The sequence below is a fragment of the Mycena indigotica genome (genome assembly GCF_014461135.1).
Source record: "Mycena indigotica strain 171206Taipei chromosome Unknown Mind.scaff0010, whole genome shotgun sequence".
Taxonomy (NCBI): Eukaryota; Fungi; Basidiomycota; class Agaricomycetes; order Agaricales; family Mycenaceae; genus Mycena; species Mycena indigotica.
This window is the reverse complement of record NW_023503009.1, coordinates 2,401,606-2,420,580: the sequence shown is the minus strand read 5'-3', so window position 1 is coordinate 2,420,580 and position 18,975 is coordinate 2,401,606. Positions and strand designations below refer to the sequence as shown.

Sequence of the window (18,975 nt, the reverse complement as noted above, 5' to 3'; positions counted from 1 at the left end):
AACAATTTCAAGTATCGACAGACTGACGACAGTGGATTACATAATTGGAGGCGTTGTAGCCAATGACGTAAGCAAGGAGCGCAGACACCACAACCAATTTTTTTGGCCTTCCATCCATTTTAACTTGCTATTCAAACCTCAAACCAGACTTTTCTATGCCGACTCGATGGCTGCTTGTAGAACTCAAGAACCGCTACACCGGTGCTGAAACTCGAGTATGTTGGCGGGTTGTCGCTCTTACTGATTGCCCGACGCATCTTTGGCGTGGAGACTGGGCAGCATATACCGGGCTGCATATGTCTACCTATCCATTGCCTCAGATTGCATCCAGCCCCGAACTTGAGCTCAAAGTCGCGTCGCCAGTGGGTCCGACATGTACTATCAAACCTCTTCTTCTCCTTCATCAGGCGTCCTACGCTGCGGAGGTCTTCCGCTCTTGCCGCTCCCAACGGCCAATCAACACCCGGGCCCAGATAAATGCGTCTTGCGTGCACTTGAAGGCATGGCGGTACTCGCCACTCGACTCACTGCGGCATGTAGTATCGGCACTCGGCTTACATAAACGCGTCTGATGGTCTGATCGATACTGCACTTTCCTGGCTAAGCACTTTGCGCGCCTTGTGTCATCAAGTGCTCCTCCATGGGTCCGCCTGGCACAAAAATACTGGCGTTAATGTGACGGAAGATGTCGCTCCACTCTGGACTACTCTCAGCGTGGTATCGTCTTCCAATTTTTCATGGTGCTTATTGTAACAACAAGTATTCAACTTCGTGGCCAATTGTTGCAAGACTGAGAGCGTCGAAAACTACTTTTGGTGAACGTGCTCGACCTTCACACGCGGACACAGCCCGGTAGAAAGGATTTGAGTTGGCTCTTATTTACAATTGGTCACTTCAGATTATCTGCATGACTTGACCCAGGATTATGTGGGCTGGACATTTCTCTCGACTACCGGTGCCCGCGGTCAACATACCGTCCGGCTTGCAATATGTCGGCAGCAACATCCCGCACATCTTCCAAATCCCTCTCCGACCCATCTTGAGTGCGTTGGCTCAAAAGACTATCCATCAAGGCAGCATTCTCAGGCTCGTCTTCAAGTTCAGAGTCCGAATCGGACTCCGCAACTGTCGATGTAGCAACAGCGTTATGGGTGAATTGGCTCAATCTGGTTCAAGTTTGAATCTGGCTGGAAGAATCAGCGGAAAATATTCACCGTTGGTGATGGCGGTCTCCTTCGATGCTCTCGGTGTCTGGGTTCTGAACCATCAAGGGCCCATTGACACGTTGTGTGGCCGCCTGAGCCATTGTAAGCTGAAGGCAATGGACAGCAGTGTACGCTGAATACTAACCCCTGAACTCGGATGTACCTCCAAAAAGGGTGTAATGGTCGTACCATGTGGGAATAGGATGGGTCCCTCCTTCACCCGCTACAAGATCAAGAATATCAAGTGGTTGCCCCGCGCGCAGACAGCGACACAAACTACTAACCATGTTTTGAAGTTTCTCCCTGTCGTTTGAAATGAGTGTCTGGCGGCGGAAAATTGGATATGCAGATGCTAACTTGAGACGATCAACTTTGGCCTGAGATCCATTGGTATTGGCAGCCTGAGAGGTCAATGCCGTTGATGGGCTCGGGGTCCTTGAATAATTCCCAACGGAGAAATTACAAAAATCGTACCCATCGTGATGAACGACACCACCTGCTCTCACAGCTGACTCATAAGAGGGCGGTCTTCCTTCTCGTTTCCGTTCCGAAGTAGTCTGGGGACTCGAACATTACTAGTACTTTGAAAGAGCTCGGAGGGAAAAAGATACATGCCTCGATGGCTGCCGCCAGTCGATGAGACTCAGTACTCCACTTCGAGGCGAGTTTGCGTGTCTCGATGCTAAGGTCCCCTGCTGCGAGTCTTCAATGATCTTCTGACAAATCTCATCGCGTTGGGCGGCATTTCTGTTGTGGTATCGGTAAACGTATTTGGGACATATTTTACGACTTTCTGGCGCATTGTGTGTATGGTAGTATGGAGTTCCGTCTGATCCCAGTATTCTCTTGTCTCTTGAACGTTGTCGAGGCTCTTGTCCATCACTTTCAGTGTTTTTAATGCTGTGGTTGCAGGCGAACGTATGAAAGCTAGCGCCATGGTGGGGGTAGGAGAAGAGATCGAGGCCCCCGTGACGACACCATGCTGAGCTCTAAGTTTGCACTAACATGAGGTTCGAACCAAGTAGTAAGATGCAAGTAAGTTTGGAACTGTCCTCTGATAGGGCCGGCTTGGGGCCGGCCAGACGGCCATCAAAATAGGACACCTTGCCTCATGTCAATGACATGGAGGTAAATGTCTGCGCCGCGCGATTACCACCTATTGGAGCGCTCGACCCACGAGCTGTACTGGTTCGACCGTCGCGACTTCTTGGAGGCCGCAGGATATCGCCTCAGACCTAAATTTCATCCGCATTTTATTCCGGATGTTGGTCGTCGCGCGTTGGAAGACTATGAAGCCACTCATTTTGTGCGTCTTCGAATTGCTACATGACTTTCTCTCCGCTGACACCCCCATAGAAGCGGACCTTAATGGATGCACACCGGATGTCAGACAACAAGCCTGTTATGCTTAAAATCGTGTCCACGAGTGTCCACCCTCACGAAGTTGAAATTGCCAACCTCTTCTCATCTCCCGAACATGCCAAAGATCCTAGAAACCACTGCGTACCTATTCTGGAAGCTCTTCAAGATCCTGAGGACCCCGACAAGCGTATCCTGGTCATGCCTCGATTCATTGGCTTCTGTGAACCCAAATTCGACACGGTCGGGGAAGTGATCCATTGCTTCAGGCAAATATTTGAGGTTTGTGACTCTTCTTGCTTTTCGGCCACCACTGACTTATCATAGGCCTTTGAATTCATGCACGAGAACTTCGTTGCTCATCGGTATCTGCGTAAAACTCTCCGCTGACACTATCTAACACAACCCGTTTGTTTCTGTGTGTAGGGACTGCAGCCGACTCAACATCGTTCAAGACCCTTCCCGTCTCTTCCCTTCCGGGTATCACCCTGTGCATACCTGGCAGTCTGCCACGTCCGATTGGCCTGCTCGTTATATCACCCGCACGGAATGCTGGCCACGTTATTTCGTGATCGACTTCGGTCTCTCGAGACAATATGATCCCTCAGACGGGCCGCCGCTCGAATATGTCATCATGGGAGGCGATAGGTCGCCTCCGGAATTCAGAACCCACCAATTGTGCAATCCATTTCCGACCGATATATATTGCTTGGGCAACCTTTTGAGGAAATACTTCCTCTTCTCTCAGAAAGAGAAACTCCAAGTGTGTGTCTCGCTTTCCACAAGTTTGGTCACTTAGATTCTCCAGGGTATAATCCGCCCATCTCTGAGTTTCTTGGAGCCCCTGGTCACTGAAATGACATCGCTGGATCCCTCGATGCGACCTACCATTGGGGAGGTATGCGAGCGCTTTGACAAACTGTGCAGTGGCTTGACCTGGTCGCAATTACGTCAGCCAGGCCAACGGCATTCATTCCGTTTTTACCAGCGCGTACGCCAGGTCTGGCGGACAATATTTTTTGTCCGTCCGATTCCGCGGTACACTCCTCGAGCGGATCGACCACGATTGAGCAAGGAGTTGCGTGATTTTTACACGCAGATACCGCTGGACAAGGGTGATTTTCTCTGGCCAGAATCTGAAAAGAGTAGTGCTTCCTAGCTCAGAAGCGGTTGTGTTGTCTGATATTCGAGTTGCCTATACACAGATAGTAGAAGGCGTTACTATCAGTCATGAGTAAGACTATTTAGAACGACAACATGTAAGTAGCGACAATTATACACATAACGAAGGACTATCAGACACCTTGCATTGCCAGTGATGTCGTCAGCCGCCGCAATAATGGGACCCACAGACCCTTGTTCCACGACAGACGGGAGGTGTTTGCTTGTGTGCTTGTAACACCAACAGCCGACGCTGTCAGTTGAGAGCCAAGGTCCAAGAGGCAGTCGGGCCACGGCTCAAAGCTAGGTTCAAGTTTGCCATTTGGTTCTGAATCGTGGATGACTGCTTTCCAGCTCGGTGTGGCGCATCCGTAATGAAAGAATGCACAGACTCAGAGCCGCGACGAGACGAGTCGAAAAATCCCTGGAACAAGCATACCATGTACCTGTCTACCTGCGATTATGTAACCTCAGGCTCAATGTTACATCAGCCGTCCAACCACCCCCCTCATAGGCTGATTTTTACAGTCTGACTCGGGAGACAAGGCTCAATGTCGGCATCAGCCGACGAGGATGGAACGAGGAGCAAGCTGAAACGGGTGGCCAGGGCCTGCGATATGTGTCGACGCAAGAAACGTCGTTGTGCGTAATAACTGAGACTGTTTATTCTGACATTCATCGAACTAGGTAGCGGTGGCGATCCTTGTGGACATTGCAAGAAGCACGACTTTGTTTGCACCTATCTTGACCAGCCATTCGATGGTCAGCAAGATCCGCGACCCTCCGCTGCCTACGTTGCTGCACTCGAAGCCCGTCTCGAGACCGTAGAGGACTTGCTGCGCCAAGCAAGGGCTGCGAAAAGTCCGGGTGTCCAACTCATCAACAACGCCATCCAACGACTCAATAATCCGTTTCCGGAGCCACATTCCGATGATTTAGCATTCACGCAAATCGAAGCAAGCTTTAAAGCACTTTCTATCAACCACCCCGCAGCCCAGGGCTTCCAGGGCAAGTCGAGCGGGGGAATGCTTGTCAAAGCTGCCGTAGATCTTTGGAAGAAAGATGGCACGTTACCCTCGAGCAGTCCGGAGTTTGATAAAAGGGTGCGTTGATTCTTTTTCCCTGCTACTACAAGCTAACAGAGAATAGTGGGAGAACACTCCAGACACCCCTCCAAACTCGAGGGTGGGGAGACCTTGCCCCAGCCAGCTCCTTCCCGGACGAAGATCTGCTGGAAACCCTCATTGCTCTTTACTTCGACAATGTCAATGCCTTTCTCCCACTCTTGCACCGACCCACTTTTCAAGCGGAGGTCACACAAAAACTCCATTTGCGACATGGCGGGTTCGCCAAGACCGTTCTTCTCGTTTGCGCTGTTGCAGCACGATACTCGACGGACCCTCGGGTATCCTTGACCAATGTGGATGTTTCTCCAGCTGAGACTGCTGGTTGGAAATGGTTTGACCAAGTCCAACTTACGGGACATTTGGTCCACAAGACCCCTACCTTGCACGATTTACAGTGTTATTGCGTGCGTAGACTTGGTCTCTTCTTCACGCGGGCTGACGGTCGGCCAGCTAGCAGCCGAATTTCTGGACTGTACATCAACTCCGCGCGTAACCTGGACATTGGTTGGGTTTGGGGTCAGACTCAGCCAAGACATGGGGGCTCATAGGTACAAGAAGCACGAACGCCGGCATCAATTCGAACAAGAGTTGGAAAAGCGGGCATCGTGGATCTTGTTTTTGTTCGAGTCCCAAATTAGCACCGCGCTTGGGAGAACATTTGCATTGCAATCCCACGAGTAAGCGATTCTTCGATCATCTTCATTGTAAATGGTTCAACTCCCACTAGTTTTGATATCCAGCTACCTATCCTGTGCGACGATGAATATTGGGGTAGCGCAGACGATTCTTCGGTTCCATTGTTTCGCCAGCCAACGCAACAGCCATCGCGCATTGACTATTTCGTGTTCATGCTGCAGCTTAATCGAATACTGTCCTTCAGCTGCAAGATTCTGGTCGTCTTTCCACCCTCTTGTTCTCTTCTGCCGCTGACGCTGTCGCTAGTACTCATCAAATCGAAGCAAATCTCTCATCGGACTTGGGGATGACCAATGGGAAGAACAAGTCGTCGTCGAACTTGACTCAGCCCTCAATAGGTGGTTCGAAGCACTTCCACCACACCGTATGTTGCCCCAACTTGAAGTTGCAAATTGAAGTAATCTGACATCTAACTAAGTCCAGTGGAACCCCGATAGCCTCCTTGAAGACGACATCTTCTTCGACCAGTCGGCAGCCTTGCATTGCAGTTACTATCACACACGGATCGTTATTCATCGGCCGTTCATACCTGCGATGCGACGAGAATCCAATCCTGCTGTTTGCAACCACTTGTTCGACTTTTACTATTTCCTTTTTAACCTACTTTACAGCATCTCCCTTCGCTCGCTCTCTGTAATACTGCAGCGCGAGCGTGCAGTCATGTGGCGGAGATTCAACAGAAACGTCGTCCCAACAACCCGATCTGGTTCAGCCAGGTCAAGACAACAAACTGATGTTCCGCGCAATGCTGACTTTTTTGCCAGACACCTTTGTTTACCGCAGGAATCGTCTTGCTTCTGAATATCTGGGGGTGGTGGCCGATCGAAAGCTGCTGAAACAGACATGGCCGATGTAACGCTCCAGTCTTTTTTTTCGTTAGTTGGCCTTGACATTGATGTATGGTAGCCATTACATTGCGTGCGGATATAGTAGATCTGGGACTCTATCTCTCCGTCGTTGGAATCACCAACGTTCTGAGAGATTAGTCAATCAAGGGAGAAAATAGTGCTGTTGAAAATAACTGCACACATGATCTGGAGCGTTATTTACTTACCGGATTGCGGTGATTTCCGATTAGTGACGGAAACTTGACAAAATCAGTCTATATCGTAGTCAAGGACAGCCTGAGGACTACTCAACTGGTTTCGCAGACCGGATTCTCATTGAAGTTGCCTGAATATAATGGTTTCCGCTCAGCGCTAGCAATCGGGTTTGATGCCAGACAATTCAGTGTTCATGACCCCAGAGCGGGTTTGCGACCGAGTTTTCTGTACATCATTATGGTCAGTCAGTGTGGTTCGTCAAAAACTCACGAGACTGACTACAAGTTATGCGCCTCGGCGTCTTGATCAGTTGGAAACTCGACGTAGGACCCATCCTGACTCGGACATTCAGTGACCATCGCCAGACCGCGTGCTCGTGTTTGTTGAACCGAAGGCTGGAATGAGAGAGACCTTATGTCGTGACGATTTTGCGGTGCCCTCCGAACGGTACTTCGATGATAACCCAAAGCCCACGCTAGCCGTTCTTGAGAATACTTACTGCACTTCACATGCCAGCCTTCGAGCGATTGCGCGGTCAGTCTGGGCCAAGACACAATTTTTAGCGCCAAGTCTGGCGGTTCTGGAGTCCTATGAGCAGCCATCGTTGAGATCCACAGAAGACAGGTGCAGTTTGACTTGGATTTTGGGGACGTAGCTCGGTTGCTTATGTGATTGGCTACAACGCGTGTATAATCCGCCATCAATGCTCGAAATTGTTGGACGGATAGTCGGCCGTGGTGAAAAAGTTGCGAGAATGAGCTGGTGGGTCCTTAGGCTGGGCCGCTGTATGCAGCTGGCACCAGCTGAGATCGAAGGAGAAGGACGCGTGCTGTCACACATTTACATTTACATGCTGTCACAATTGCTGTCCCACATTTCTCTCGCCATTCCGGACAGCAACCACATAAGGTCTCAGGCGCATACGCCGAGCCTCTCACCGACCGCAACAGCCCCAGCCCCAACAAGTTCGGGCTTCTCCTGCGCCAGCAGTTGAGTGTTGAGTTGCCAGTCCAGTCCGTCTCCGCTGTCTGACCAACTTGAATAATGCTTTAGGAATATCCTCTATCTCTCCCTTTAGCAAATCGATGGGGTGGCTCGACAAGCATCCCAACTGAAAAACGCCCAACGCCCCGCCAAGTTTATCCCTAATCCTTGCGGCCCGACCCCCCACACAGCCAAGAACACATATCGATCCTAGATGTCTTCACCCCTTCCCAGCAGCCATCCAACAAATTTCTCCCCTTCAGACGTGTTCCTCCATGTGGATGAATAGAACAGCACACTTATCGGCACGAATGAGGGCTGGCAAACCAATATCCTCAAGCGGCGCAGGAAACACGGCTGTTCGTGTCCATGCTGTAGCCGATTCCGACTCCGATGGACGGTGGGAAGAAAAATACCCACTTCGACTGCATTCCATGCCGGTACGTCCTTGCTGTCTGGGATAACATGTGGCTTGAATGGCTCCAGAATTACGAAGAAAACCAAAATGACTCTTTCTCGAGACGAATCATCGAGTAAGTTATTACCTCTATCTGGCATCTCGCTGATGAAGAAGCGGCAGCCTAAATACCTCAAGTTTTGTGAAGATACTGGATTCATATCGATGCTACCAAGTGACGCTGCCCAGCGCCGGGAGGCCGCAAAGATGAAACAAATGACGCTGGATGGTGTAGCTGTTGAGGACTCAACATGGCGCCATCGCTCTCTGTCATCTTAGCAACAATTCAGCAACGATAGACTTGTTCAGCTGGCGCTACGTGCGTGATCTGTTTCCCAAAACTCATCTGGCTGACGCCGCAAAGCCAATCGATGCTTTCGAAAAGGAAACACTCGTCGATATGATGGAGATGGCTGCTCGAGCACCGGATGGCAGGATCAAGTTACGGGACGCACGATTGACACACCAGCATATCCTCGACAATTCGCTCAATATATCCGACACCACCCGCAAGGAACTAGCGGTAGATTTCCGTTGATTCCAATCAACATTGGCTCACTTACTGCAACAAAATGTACCAGCCTTGTTTGTGTCTCTCGACTGCGATTCCTGGAGTGCCCGGAATGGCGACAGCTTCAATGCCCACTTCAAAATAGTAGCTCGAGCACATGCGATCTGCATCGAGTTGGTCAAATCGCTGTTGCAGTCATCTATCGGCATTATATCAGTCTTAGATATACGAAACATGGAACTGGCACCGAACTCAATGGATTTAGAATGTGGGTGCAAGGGTTTTGTCAAGCTTGATGACGAGGTACGTTTCCAGTTGACGCCGTCTGCATATGCTCAAACACGATCCAAGCTCTTGCAACGATGACAATCGTTGTGGTTGTCCATCATAATTCACTCGCTTTGCCCCACTTGTATCCATGCCTGCGCGGACTTGCCGTTGGACTACTCAACTGAGTGCCATGTCGTGTCTTTGAAGTTGGCATGACGGACTCTTTTCGCGGAGGCTTGAGTTGCATGCGAGGCGATGTTCGGGCTAGCTTTGGTGCAGGCGCTGGTGTATAAGGAACAGACTGTGCCACGATGGGCATGACAATGGTGCGTGTCGAGTATTTTCTGCCTCCTTCTTGCTAATTGTCTGAAAGCCAGCTACTGGGCTCAATTCAACGAGCTACCTGGTCAAATCCAGGGAGCGTGTCGACGAAGATGTAGGAATGGTGCTAGAAGTGGTGGAGCCATCGCGAGCGTGTGTCCTGCTGCACTTGCCTCCAGTCTCTTGCAGTTTACGTGCCGCAAAGACATGAGCAACGGGAAAGAAGGAAATACGGTCAATACCGGGTCTGAGGTATGTTTTTTGTTTCGTCTACTCTCTTCCCCCGTTTGACCCAATCGTCGCAGTCGATTGTGAAGAAAAAACCGATAATGAAGACGGGATGCAGTTTTCGCTCGAGTTGTGAGTCCTTTTTCTTTCCCGCAATCCGTTGGTGGCTCATATCGGTTGGAAGTTTGAAGCTTCCGCCAATGCACCACACCAACACGCATAAGAGGAGCCAGGAATCATTTTCAGGCGCTCATCTCCTCTTGACTATCCCCACACCAGCCTGAAAGCTGGCTCGATACTGGTGTTGTTGGTAGCCAAAAGAGAAGAAAAAATAAATTCCCAAAAAGGAAAGAGAAAAAAAGAGAAAAAGAGAGCTTACCTAGGGATTGCATATGTCCTACCATACATCACAGATCTGCTATACAATAATGAAAATTTGCTGTTCCAAATGTCTATAATTTTTTTTCTGGCGCCTGCTGCGCGCCAGAACCCGCCACCTGAGATACTGTCGGCTAAATTTCCTTTTTAGTATTTTCTCTCCGGGTGTGAGCATTCACCGGCCCCGGTTCTCGTGACTGATTCAGATACTGGATCCAAAAAAGGTTTATTTTTGTTACTGATTGTCAGTGTCACATCACGGCAAGCCCGCCGTGATGTGTTCCCAGTGATTGTCAACTTATACAAACAAATGGACAGCTCTCCCATATTGTCTATACATATATGTTAACCAGTAGAAGTCCCAATACACATCCAAAGTTGGAGTGTCTTCACCCTTTCTATATTTCCAGCTATAATTAACACCAGTATAGAATCAAAGAAATAAATTCATCTTTTCCCAAGTTTTATTTCCTTGTGGATCAGTCCATAGGCCTTTCTACCTTATATATGCACAAATAACAGCAGTAATATCCAATGAACTATTCCTGCATAAATCTGCATTTTTATCTGGAGAACCCAGCTCATGAACTGTAATTTTCGATGAAATTCTTAAATTACTTGATAATTATAGCATGAAAAAATGCCAAACTTGGAGAATTTTGAGGTGTCATGCATATCTGACCACCTATAAATTTTCAGCTGAATCCATCATCATTCTAGTGCACAGTAGCACAATGGAGATTTTGTATCACATGGTTGACCCAAATAGGTAATATGATGACTAATTTCCAGTATCCGCAGTATCTACCAGCAACACCAGTATCTAGCCTGAAAGCTCTCCGACAACCATCTTTTCCCTTCACGTCACCCTTCACGTCAGACGATGTCAGTCAGCAGCCACATAAACTGGACGTTCATTTCCAGCTTCGCCCTCATCGCATCTGCACCGTCTTCTCGAAAGGACCACCGCAGTGCCTCTCGCGCTGCCATTTGGACTCTCCATCCCCCTTCGTCAACGCTGTTTGCACATCCACCTGCCACGTCATTTTCAAGCACCATCGGCATGTCTCCGTGTCGCCATACATCCTGCCCGCCAAGTCCTAATCCGACAGCTTCCAAGTACTGCGCCAGCAGTCCTTCACCTCTACTCGCAACGTGCTGTACCCGGGCCTTCCACCTACGCCTGTCTCAAAAGGGAAAGTCACGTGCATCTTGCCCACCAAAAAAAGACCTGGTATGGCGGGGGAAACAGAGAATATCGCGCTATCGACCGCATCTCATTATCCCCCGTCCCGTTTTCGAGCTACCTAATACTTTTGGCCCTGCTATTCGACGCGGAAGGCAGTTGTTGCATCCGTTTGTGGTGAAGACTACCTGGACGGCATGGGCGACGGTTGTGGGACGGAGTGCGAGATATGGGCTGGCGTTGGCGGCTCTCCCGACTCTATTGATGACGGGGATCGTGTGGAGCCTCTCCGAAGACGGTCTACTTGGTGTTTGCTCTATGTATGTGTTAACTACCGAGGCCTCTCGCCTCAATCGTTGCTAAAAATACTACCAGTAGCCGGCTAGACTGGCATGGCCCGCCTCCTTCATCGGGTCTGTCACGGGCTCTGGCACCGTTGTCATGGCTCACGCGGCGTCGTTGTCGTTTGTTGTTGTCATTGCTGGCTGGGATATGCATATGCTCACCGGGTAATTGTAACGGTCAGCCGGATAATTCTTGGATAACTGTCTCATTAACTCTACTTCAATAGGTTCTTCTTGTCATTATCATACCATTCGGAACGAGGTCTGTTCCTTACACTACGGACATTGATGCATTTTCCGCCCCAGAAAATGCACAGAAAATTTGAAATTTTCTGAAGATCTTCTGAAGATTTTCCGAGGATTTTCTGTCACGGAAAATTTGGAATTTTCCATCAATCTTCTGAGAATCTTCTGAAAATTTTCCGGATCAGAAGATTCCCAATTTTCTGCCACGGAAAATTTTCAGAAAATGTAGCACTCGGATCTGTGATCCGGCCGATAACATTTTTTCTGGCATGTAAATTAGCTATCAAGGCAATCAGTCGGCATACTTAATCAACTCTAATCCTCCATTTGCCACAATTACATTAATATATTTGTATATTAGCGGTCTACATACACCCAGCGTACGACTAAAGAACTAAAGAAAAGCAGGACTACGCACTGCAACCACCGGAATCCACACCCACCATTCATCACCCAGCCATCCGTGCTCACGGACCCTCCCTCCCTTCACATTGCAGCCCGGCCGGGCGCGGCCATTCTTCCGCCGTCGTCAGTGGGTCCGGGACATTCTCGGCGAAGCGCAGAAGGTGTTTGCATGCGGGGGGTTTGGAGCGGAGTGTGGTGGTAGGTCTTGAGGCGGGCTGAGGACAAGTCAGGGTGTATTCCCTTCAGTAGTCAGTGACGCACCTATCATCTGTCCAAACCCGCGCTGCCATTCCCATCTCGCCGCAGCATCGTCACCGAGCGCAGAAACTACGCCGTTGATGGAGAGAGTTGAAGTCATGCTCAAGCGGCCAGCGCTTCTGTATTGCTATGCGAAGAAGGCGTTCATGGGGTAGTTCGGGCCGTAAGTAGTTGCAGAGCGCAGTCCGAATTGCGGGGAAGAGTGGTGATGTCGGAGAGAGGGTGTTAAGTTGGTACAACAGGCCTTGTAGCTCGGCGGAATGTATTGACGGAATGGGGTCATCGCACAGAGGGAACACACATCAGTCTCTTGTCTTGAACGAGGAAAGGAGACCTACTAAGGATTCATTGGCACATCGAAAGCGCTTGTGTCTGGAGGCAGCACCAGCCAACTGGGCTCAGGCACCAGCGGCTCATTGAGTGCAGCTGCTCCCGAAGTCAGCGAGAGAGTAAGACAGACGAGAAACAACACACCTTCCGCCATGTAAACGAGCTCTGGGGGTAACATTCCCGGCACCTTGTCGAATTGAGCATCCAGATGAGAAGGTGGTTGATAGAGCGCTGGCGCCACCATGTGCCGGTGCATGTCCATGAATGGGAAGGAGTCTTTATCGCTCCCCTTGGCGAAGGACGTGTAAACCGGAAGGCTGCCTACCTTGAGCACATGGCCAATCGAGCGGGCCGCATTGGCACATATGGCCATCGAAGGGAACGAAGTCTGTCTTCCGTTTGAGCTCAGAATATGGAAGATGCAAGTGACGCACGTTAACTGAGGACTGCTTGCCCGGTCCAGCCACAAACGGTCGATGAATCAGAATTTGACCTGTTTATAGTCAATACGACGCGCTAAGACATAGTAGGGACTTGCAGTGGTAGTAGGTCGCATATCTTGGAGTAAGGTCAAGTATACTGTAGCGGGGAAGGGGAAGCACAAACAGCAAAGCTGACTGGTCCAAGAACACCTACGAAATGTAAGTGCGCAAAATGGCCAGACTCGAGATTGTCACCTGATTCTCTTGCTGTGGATTCCACCTCACTACGACTAAGAGTCGATTCCGGAACATAGCGAGTAAAGTAACTTACAATGGGCCGGAATCCCGTCAATCCATTCGTTGACCGCCGAACTACCAAGATGTTAGACCAGTGCTGTCAAGGGTAACCCGATACATACTCCAAAGCAACTATATCATTGTGGCTTGGTTCGTGCCGGTCCAGCAGGTACTCAAGAAGTTAGAAGGCTATTTGCGAAATGATAGTAACAACACACTACTCGAGCTTGAATCTTGGTATAGAGGTCGATCAATCTAAAATACGGCGCAAAAACGCATGAATCGATGGCTGGGCAAGCGGAAAATTATGTTGCTGTGCTTCAAGGGCTGCAGATTCAGCCAACGGTAAGCTCCAGTACTCATCGTCGAGCGAAATCAGGAGTGGGGCAGTAAATCTTTTGTTCTTGATGAGAAATAGAAAGCAAGAGAAGGGTTGGCATACGTGCGGATAGTGGACACCTGGCCCTTGAATGTCGACATCAACGTTTCCCAAAGAACGAGGGTCCAGAAGGCGCACTTGTAGAGCTCGACATCAACCGGTTCCAGGTTTGTCTTGTGATACCACGCTTCATGTTGCCCTCCGACCGCTTGGAGAAATCGAAGGCCGACACCAACGTGGAACCAGCATTCGTCAGGCGTTGAAGAGGCACAGAAGTAGAAGACACCAAGCTGTAACCAGTAAGCTGAGTATAACTGGAAAACATAGTCGCACTATAGTCTTTGAAGTTGCAACAACGACTTCGTCGAGTCAAGAGACGCGCTCATTGGCCGAATCTGTGCAAACCACTTCCAACCCGCTGTGTTCCGAGTCTCGCGGCGCCTCATCCAGAAAAACACGCGGGTCGTCGCTGTACTTGCTGGCGACAGCACAGACACCAAGAACCACCTCACCAAATGCCCGCTCTGTCAAATGCCGATTTGATTCGAGTGACCCTTCGAACGAGATGCGATGAAGGACGCCCATGATAGGATTGATTTGTTCAAAGTAGATGTGGACCAGGGTTTCGAGCAGATCAGGGTCGGGAAACTCCAGCGGTGGATACATGACGGTGAATCTTTCCCACTGCATACCCATTAACGAAATACGGGACAAGAAGGACAATGCGCACTAAAGGTGGGGTCCAGAACTCGGCTTGTTGCACCCCCAAGATGTAAACTTGGCCGTGGTGGATATGCTTGATGGCCGCTTGCTGAAATTTGAAGTGCTAGACGTTCCATAGTCTCTGTCGTTCTTCTTGTAGTCGGTGTAAGGGTCGAAGACGTCGCTGACGCAACCAGCAACAAGCGGGTTGTGGTACTCGACGACCATGCCTGTGGGAGGAGGAGGGTCCGGTGTTTTAGGGTCGGGCTGGCTTCGTAGCTTGGTTTCGGCCTCTGCTAACTTTTCTTCCAGGTAGCGCGTGTAATGACAGACCTCCAGAAGCATATGGTTGGATGTCGTCCAGGTCGTGCGTCTTTGTTCGCCGTCGTCATTCCCCCGCTGAACTCCTTTCGCCTCCAGTGCTTGTCTGGAAGTGATATTTCCCCCCGTTGCTGCATGTCTCTTGACCGTTGTGTTCTCGCGGCTGACCTTCATCGACAGGCTTCGCTCGGTCTAGTAGCGCACACGAGTTCTCGTTAGCCGCGAGCGGCCTGCGGTTTGTCATTGTCGTTCAAGAGCCTGCAGGCCGGCACAGGCAGCAGTGTTGAGGTTGGTCCTGGTTGGAAGCCCAGCCGTCGTCGTCGTTTCGAAGAAGTGATGGCCATACGCGTGTGGCTGTGGACCGGCCAACGGAGCCAAATCGGGAACCCGGCCCGTCACCCACTTCGACCGTCTTCACCGACTCTCATGTCGCTGCACGATCTCGCTGTTGCGGAAGGCGAGGGCGTGGTGCTTGACAGTCCTTTTACAACTGGTACTGTAGCTGCAAGAGAAGGTGAGTGATGGCTACAAATGTAGCTGTCTCTGACAGCTCTACAGTTACTTGCAAACACGACTAGCTCGTGTCTTGTGATCTCGGACATGCGTTGACTCAAGCGATGACGAGCAGGCCGCAAGCGCCACTGGCGGAGGCCAAGTCTGCTTGCGACAGAAACATGTATGTGACAGTACTAGTGTTACGACAGTGTTACACTGTTTCAAAACACTGATTATATAATCATAGTCGGCCGTCGCTTGATCTGGTGGGACATGAGAGTGATTAACAAATTTAAAGCATTGACTGAGGATATTGACTTGGGAAGGTGGGATGTCGACTGCACGGCCACATAAGCAAGTGAAGAAAGATGGTGAACTCTCAGTCTTGCCCAGGGAAAAGAAGGAAAGTCGTACATGTCGTAAGACTCCGAATGGTCTTTTATAGTGGTCACTTTAGGGAAATATTCCCCCCTGCCATATATGTGTACATTTTTCGCGTTTAGCACGATTTTTCCTGTATTTCTCGGTGGATTTGACTGTAACTGACCATGATAATATAAAATTATATGTGTTACTTCTATAAGGCATTTCCAATTTAAAAAAAGTTACATGCTTGGACTTATGTGGCATTTATTAATGATTGCCTTTTTTGGTTAAACTTTAAAAGCCATTAGAAAAGAAACAATAGTCACTGTATTCTATATTTTTGTTTAGCTGTAACAGATCATGACAGTATATAATAATTTGCACAGGCCACTGTCTACAGACTACAGTTCCAGGGTTTAATAACTACTATTGACTTGTCTAGTAATCTTGAAATTGGAGGCATTTCTGTATCAATTCCAGAGATATCCAGGCTACTTACTGTCAATTGAACCTAATTAAGCAGGCAGTAAGCCAAGGCTCAGTATCTGCCTTAGACAAACCCAAATTTGGGTCAATCCATTGTCAATAGTCTTGGTGATATGTAAATGAGGTTTGGCTGGGGATGCTATAATAGCCCATTGGGCCCTGGGGTGATGGACCAGTTCAGCCACTGGTGTTATGCAGAAAAGTCGTGCCATGTTGCGGAAAAGTCGCACTGTTAAAATAAATATGTCGCTGAGTCAGCCCGAGTGGCCCCGCGCTTTTTCTGCTAATGGTGTAACAAAATTTATTGCGCTACCTAAATTATGCAGAAAAATCGTGCAAAACACGAAATTTGTGATGATATGTGGTGGGGAATATTTCCCCAAAGTGACCACTATAGGTCTTTAGGGCAGGCTCATGTTGAAAGTGATGACACTTTTTGAAACAAATAACAGTTGTGTTGGTTGTGTGGCAGGAAGAGCAGACATGAGCTTGCCACTGGCATTCCTTGACAAGTTTCATGAGTGCCTTGTAGGTTGGGAATCTCGGGATGGGCGAAGAGCTAGTTGACAAGCCCAGCACAAGCGGACACTCTTGCCAATTAGAGGCTTGTAATCAGTGATACATTTGCAAATATAGTCACCAAGGTAGTTGCCGATGGCATGGCCGCATGGGGATTGTTGGTTGTTGAGGATGGAGGTGGAAGAAAGGGTGCAAGGGAGCAGATGGGGAGAAGAAGAGTATGAAGAAGAGTATATTTTTCTACTGCCATTACAGAGGTTTATATAGTGTGTGTATTTGTCCTGGCAATTTCTAGTAAGACTGAGGAAGATGAATAATTAGAAATGGAAAGAAGCTCGGGGAACACCAGAGCTCCAGGCTTGGTAAGCGCTGGCCGGTGATTATTCCCAAAATGATATCACATAGTTAGATTATGACTAGTAGGAGCTAAATTGCCCGTTAAACTGGATCTGCCATGTATTATTACAATGCATTGCATATAACTTCAAATTTTAGAATGTTATAATAATCAGATAAAATTAATACCTGTGGACATATAATTAAGAGCCTAAATAATATTAGATAGTTAAATTATGAGTATTAGAAGGTAAAATGCTGTTGAAACTGGATCTACCACCTATTGTTATTGATATATTACATATAACTCCAGCTTCCAAAAAAGGAAATTTTCAATAAGGTAGAAAGATATTCATATGATTAGACTATAATGATATTACAACTGGATCCACCATCTACCATTATGATATTATACACCTTTTACTTCCTAAAAAAGAGATTTTATGAAAAAGGAATTTTTTGGAGAAAAAAATGTTTAGTTAATATAGAAAATAAAATGAAATAATAGGTATAACCTATAAAACTAGTCCCATCTTCCTCTATTGAGTCCCCAGCCTAGAACCAATAAATCTCTATGTTCAATACCATAAGTCCCTTTAGGCCGTTTTAATACTGTAAGATGAGTCAAAATATGTTGTGGCTCAATAATACAATATTCCTCAGAAGGAGAGGCATCTACAGTTGCGAACAATCAAAGCTGACAACTCTTTAAAACTTTAATTGTGGCCCAGCTATTACTGCTATAAGAAATCTGAGTTCAGATTCAGGGAAAACCCCTATATACTATTTTTACGTAATTTTCCCACGTCATATAAGGGGTGTCGAATATTTTGGATCTGCGGACCGAAACTTATATATACCTTTTCACCTCAAAAATGGTTTTCATAGCCAAAAAAAAAAACAACTAAGTATAAAACTAAGTATGTACTCCTGCCTTTTCCAGCTGTGCCAAAATTGTACTATTACATGCTCTGTGAGACCTCTGCTTCTTAACTGCCCATGCTGCTGCTTTCTCTGTTAATCCTAAACGGTATGCACTCATAAATTTCCAAGAGCGCTGAATAAAGCGACGGATGACATCTGTAGGACATCCATCCAGATACTCAAGTGCCTGTTCTTTAGCTTCCTCAAAAGTCTTTTTAGGATGCTCCCTATAGCGGTATTCACACCATCCCCAATTCATTTCAATTGGATTCAGTTCACAGTGGAACTTGGGTAGAAAGATGCACAAATGTCCCCTGCCGGTAATTAATGTCTCCAGCATTGTACAATCTTTGCCAGAAGCTCAGGGCAGCTGGTAAATGCTGTATTTGCAGTAAGCCAAGATGGGATTTATTTATGCTTATGCATAAGAATGAAAGTTTGCATATAGCCCTGCAAAGGCATTTGCCAAATATGCTGAATGTAGCCTGTGAGTTTCTCACTAGGTCTAGTTGGGCTTTTGAACTGGATATTGCTATTGCCTTCATGAGAACGTCTGCAACTGAACACATAATTGTGCATCTTAAATCTTAAAGGGTGTAGAGCTGCTGGGGGTAGAATAAATCTCCTGGCTGATTTGGAGATCCAATTGGTTCAATAGTTGTGAGCTAACGACCACGTCATACCCATGGGCCTCGGGGAGCTCGACGATGAAGTCCACAGTGACGGTGTGCCAATGTTTGGGGGGACTTCGGTCGGATGCAGCTCTCCATGTGGAAGCCTTTGGAGGGCCTTTGTGCGGCAGCATAAGTCGCAGGTCGCGACGTAGCGTCCGATATGGCGAGACATCTGCGGCCACCAGTAGTTGCGCGAAAACCAGCTCTGACGTCTTGAACCGCCTGGCATGTCCGGCGACATGCGTATCGTGGCAGAGCTCTATAATGCGCCTCTTTAGGTCTTTGTCTTTGGGGACTACGACCTTGCTGCGGAAGTATAAGAGGTCGCCCGAGACAGCCCACTCGTCCAAACGCGATGAGCGGGGGGCCCCGAACTTGACCTCAGACCTTCAAGAGTTGCCGGGCCGCAAGTGCGACGGGTTCCTCTAGGTCAGGCTCACCGGATAGTGCTTCCTTAATGTCGCGGACAAGTTCGGAGCCGGGTCCGAAGACAGTGACGGCCTCAAGCGCATGAATGTGGAACAGTTCGGGGCGTAAGAGGGTAA

The 18,975-nt window shown here is 48.5% G+C and overlaps 3 protein-coding genes across 3 annotated transcripts; 2 read left to right on the top strand and 1 right to left on the bottom strand.

The window, feature by feature from the left end:
• Positions 1 to 2,337: 2,337 nt before the first annotated feature.
• On the top strand, positions 2,338 to 3,723 carry MIND_01137000 (Protein kinase domain-containing protein; the record flags this gene model as incomplete). Its single annotated transcript, XM_037367913.1, has 5 exons — positions 2,338 to 2,511; positions 2,562 to 2,846; positions 2,892 to 2,929; positions 2,991 to 3,327; positions 3,373 to 3,723. The coding sequence occupies 5 exons, from the start codon at positions 2,338 to 2,340 to the stop codon at positions 3,721 to 3,723; spliced, it is 1,185 nt and encodes a 394-aa protein (XP_037215745.1).
• Positions 3,724 to 4,276: 553 nt separating this feature from the next.
• MIND_01136900 (Zn(2)-C6 fungal-type domain-containing protein) lies at positions 4,277 to 6,384 on the top strand (the record flags this gene model as incomplete). Its single annotated transcript, XM_037367912.1, has 8 exons — positions 4,277 to 4,367; positions 4,413 to 4,828; positions 4,870 to 5,256; positions 5,303 to 5,529; positions 5,580 to 5,745; positions 5,795 to 5,912; positions 5,967 to 6,264; positions 6,313 to 6,384. 8 exons carry the CDS (start codon positions 4,277 to 4,279, stop codon positions 6,347 to 6,349), a joined length of 1,740 nt encoding a protein of 579 aa, XP_037215744.1. The 3' UTR covers positions 6,350 to 6,384.
• Positions 6,385 to 12,516: 6,132 nt separating this feature from the next.
• MIND_01136800 (uncharacterized protein) lies at positions 12,517 to 14,273 on the bottom strand (the record flags this gene model as incomplete). The annotated part of the gene is made up of 6 exons (XM_037367911.1): positions 12,517 to 12,605; positions 12,654 to 12,897; positions 12,944 to 13,002; positions 13,263 to 13,303; positions 13,671 to 13,897; positions 14,013 to 14,273. The coding sequence occupies 6 exons, from the start codon at positions 14,271 to 14,273 to the stop codon at positions 12,517 to 12,519; spliced, it is 921 nt and encodes a 306-aa protein (XP_037215743.1).
• Between the last annotated feature and the right edge of the window lie 4,702 nt (positions 14,274 to 18,975).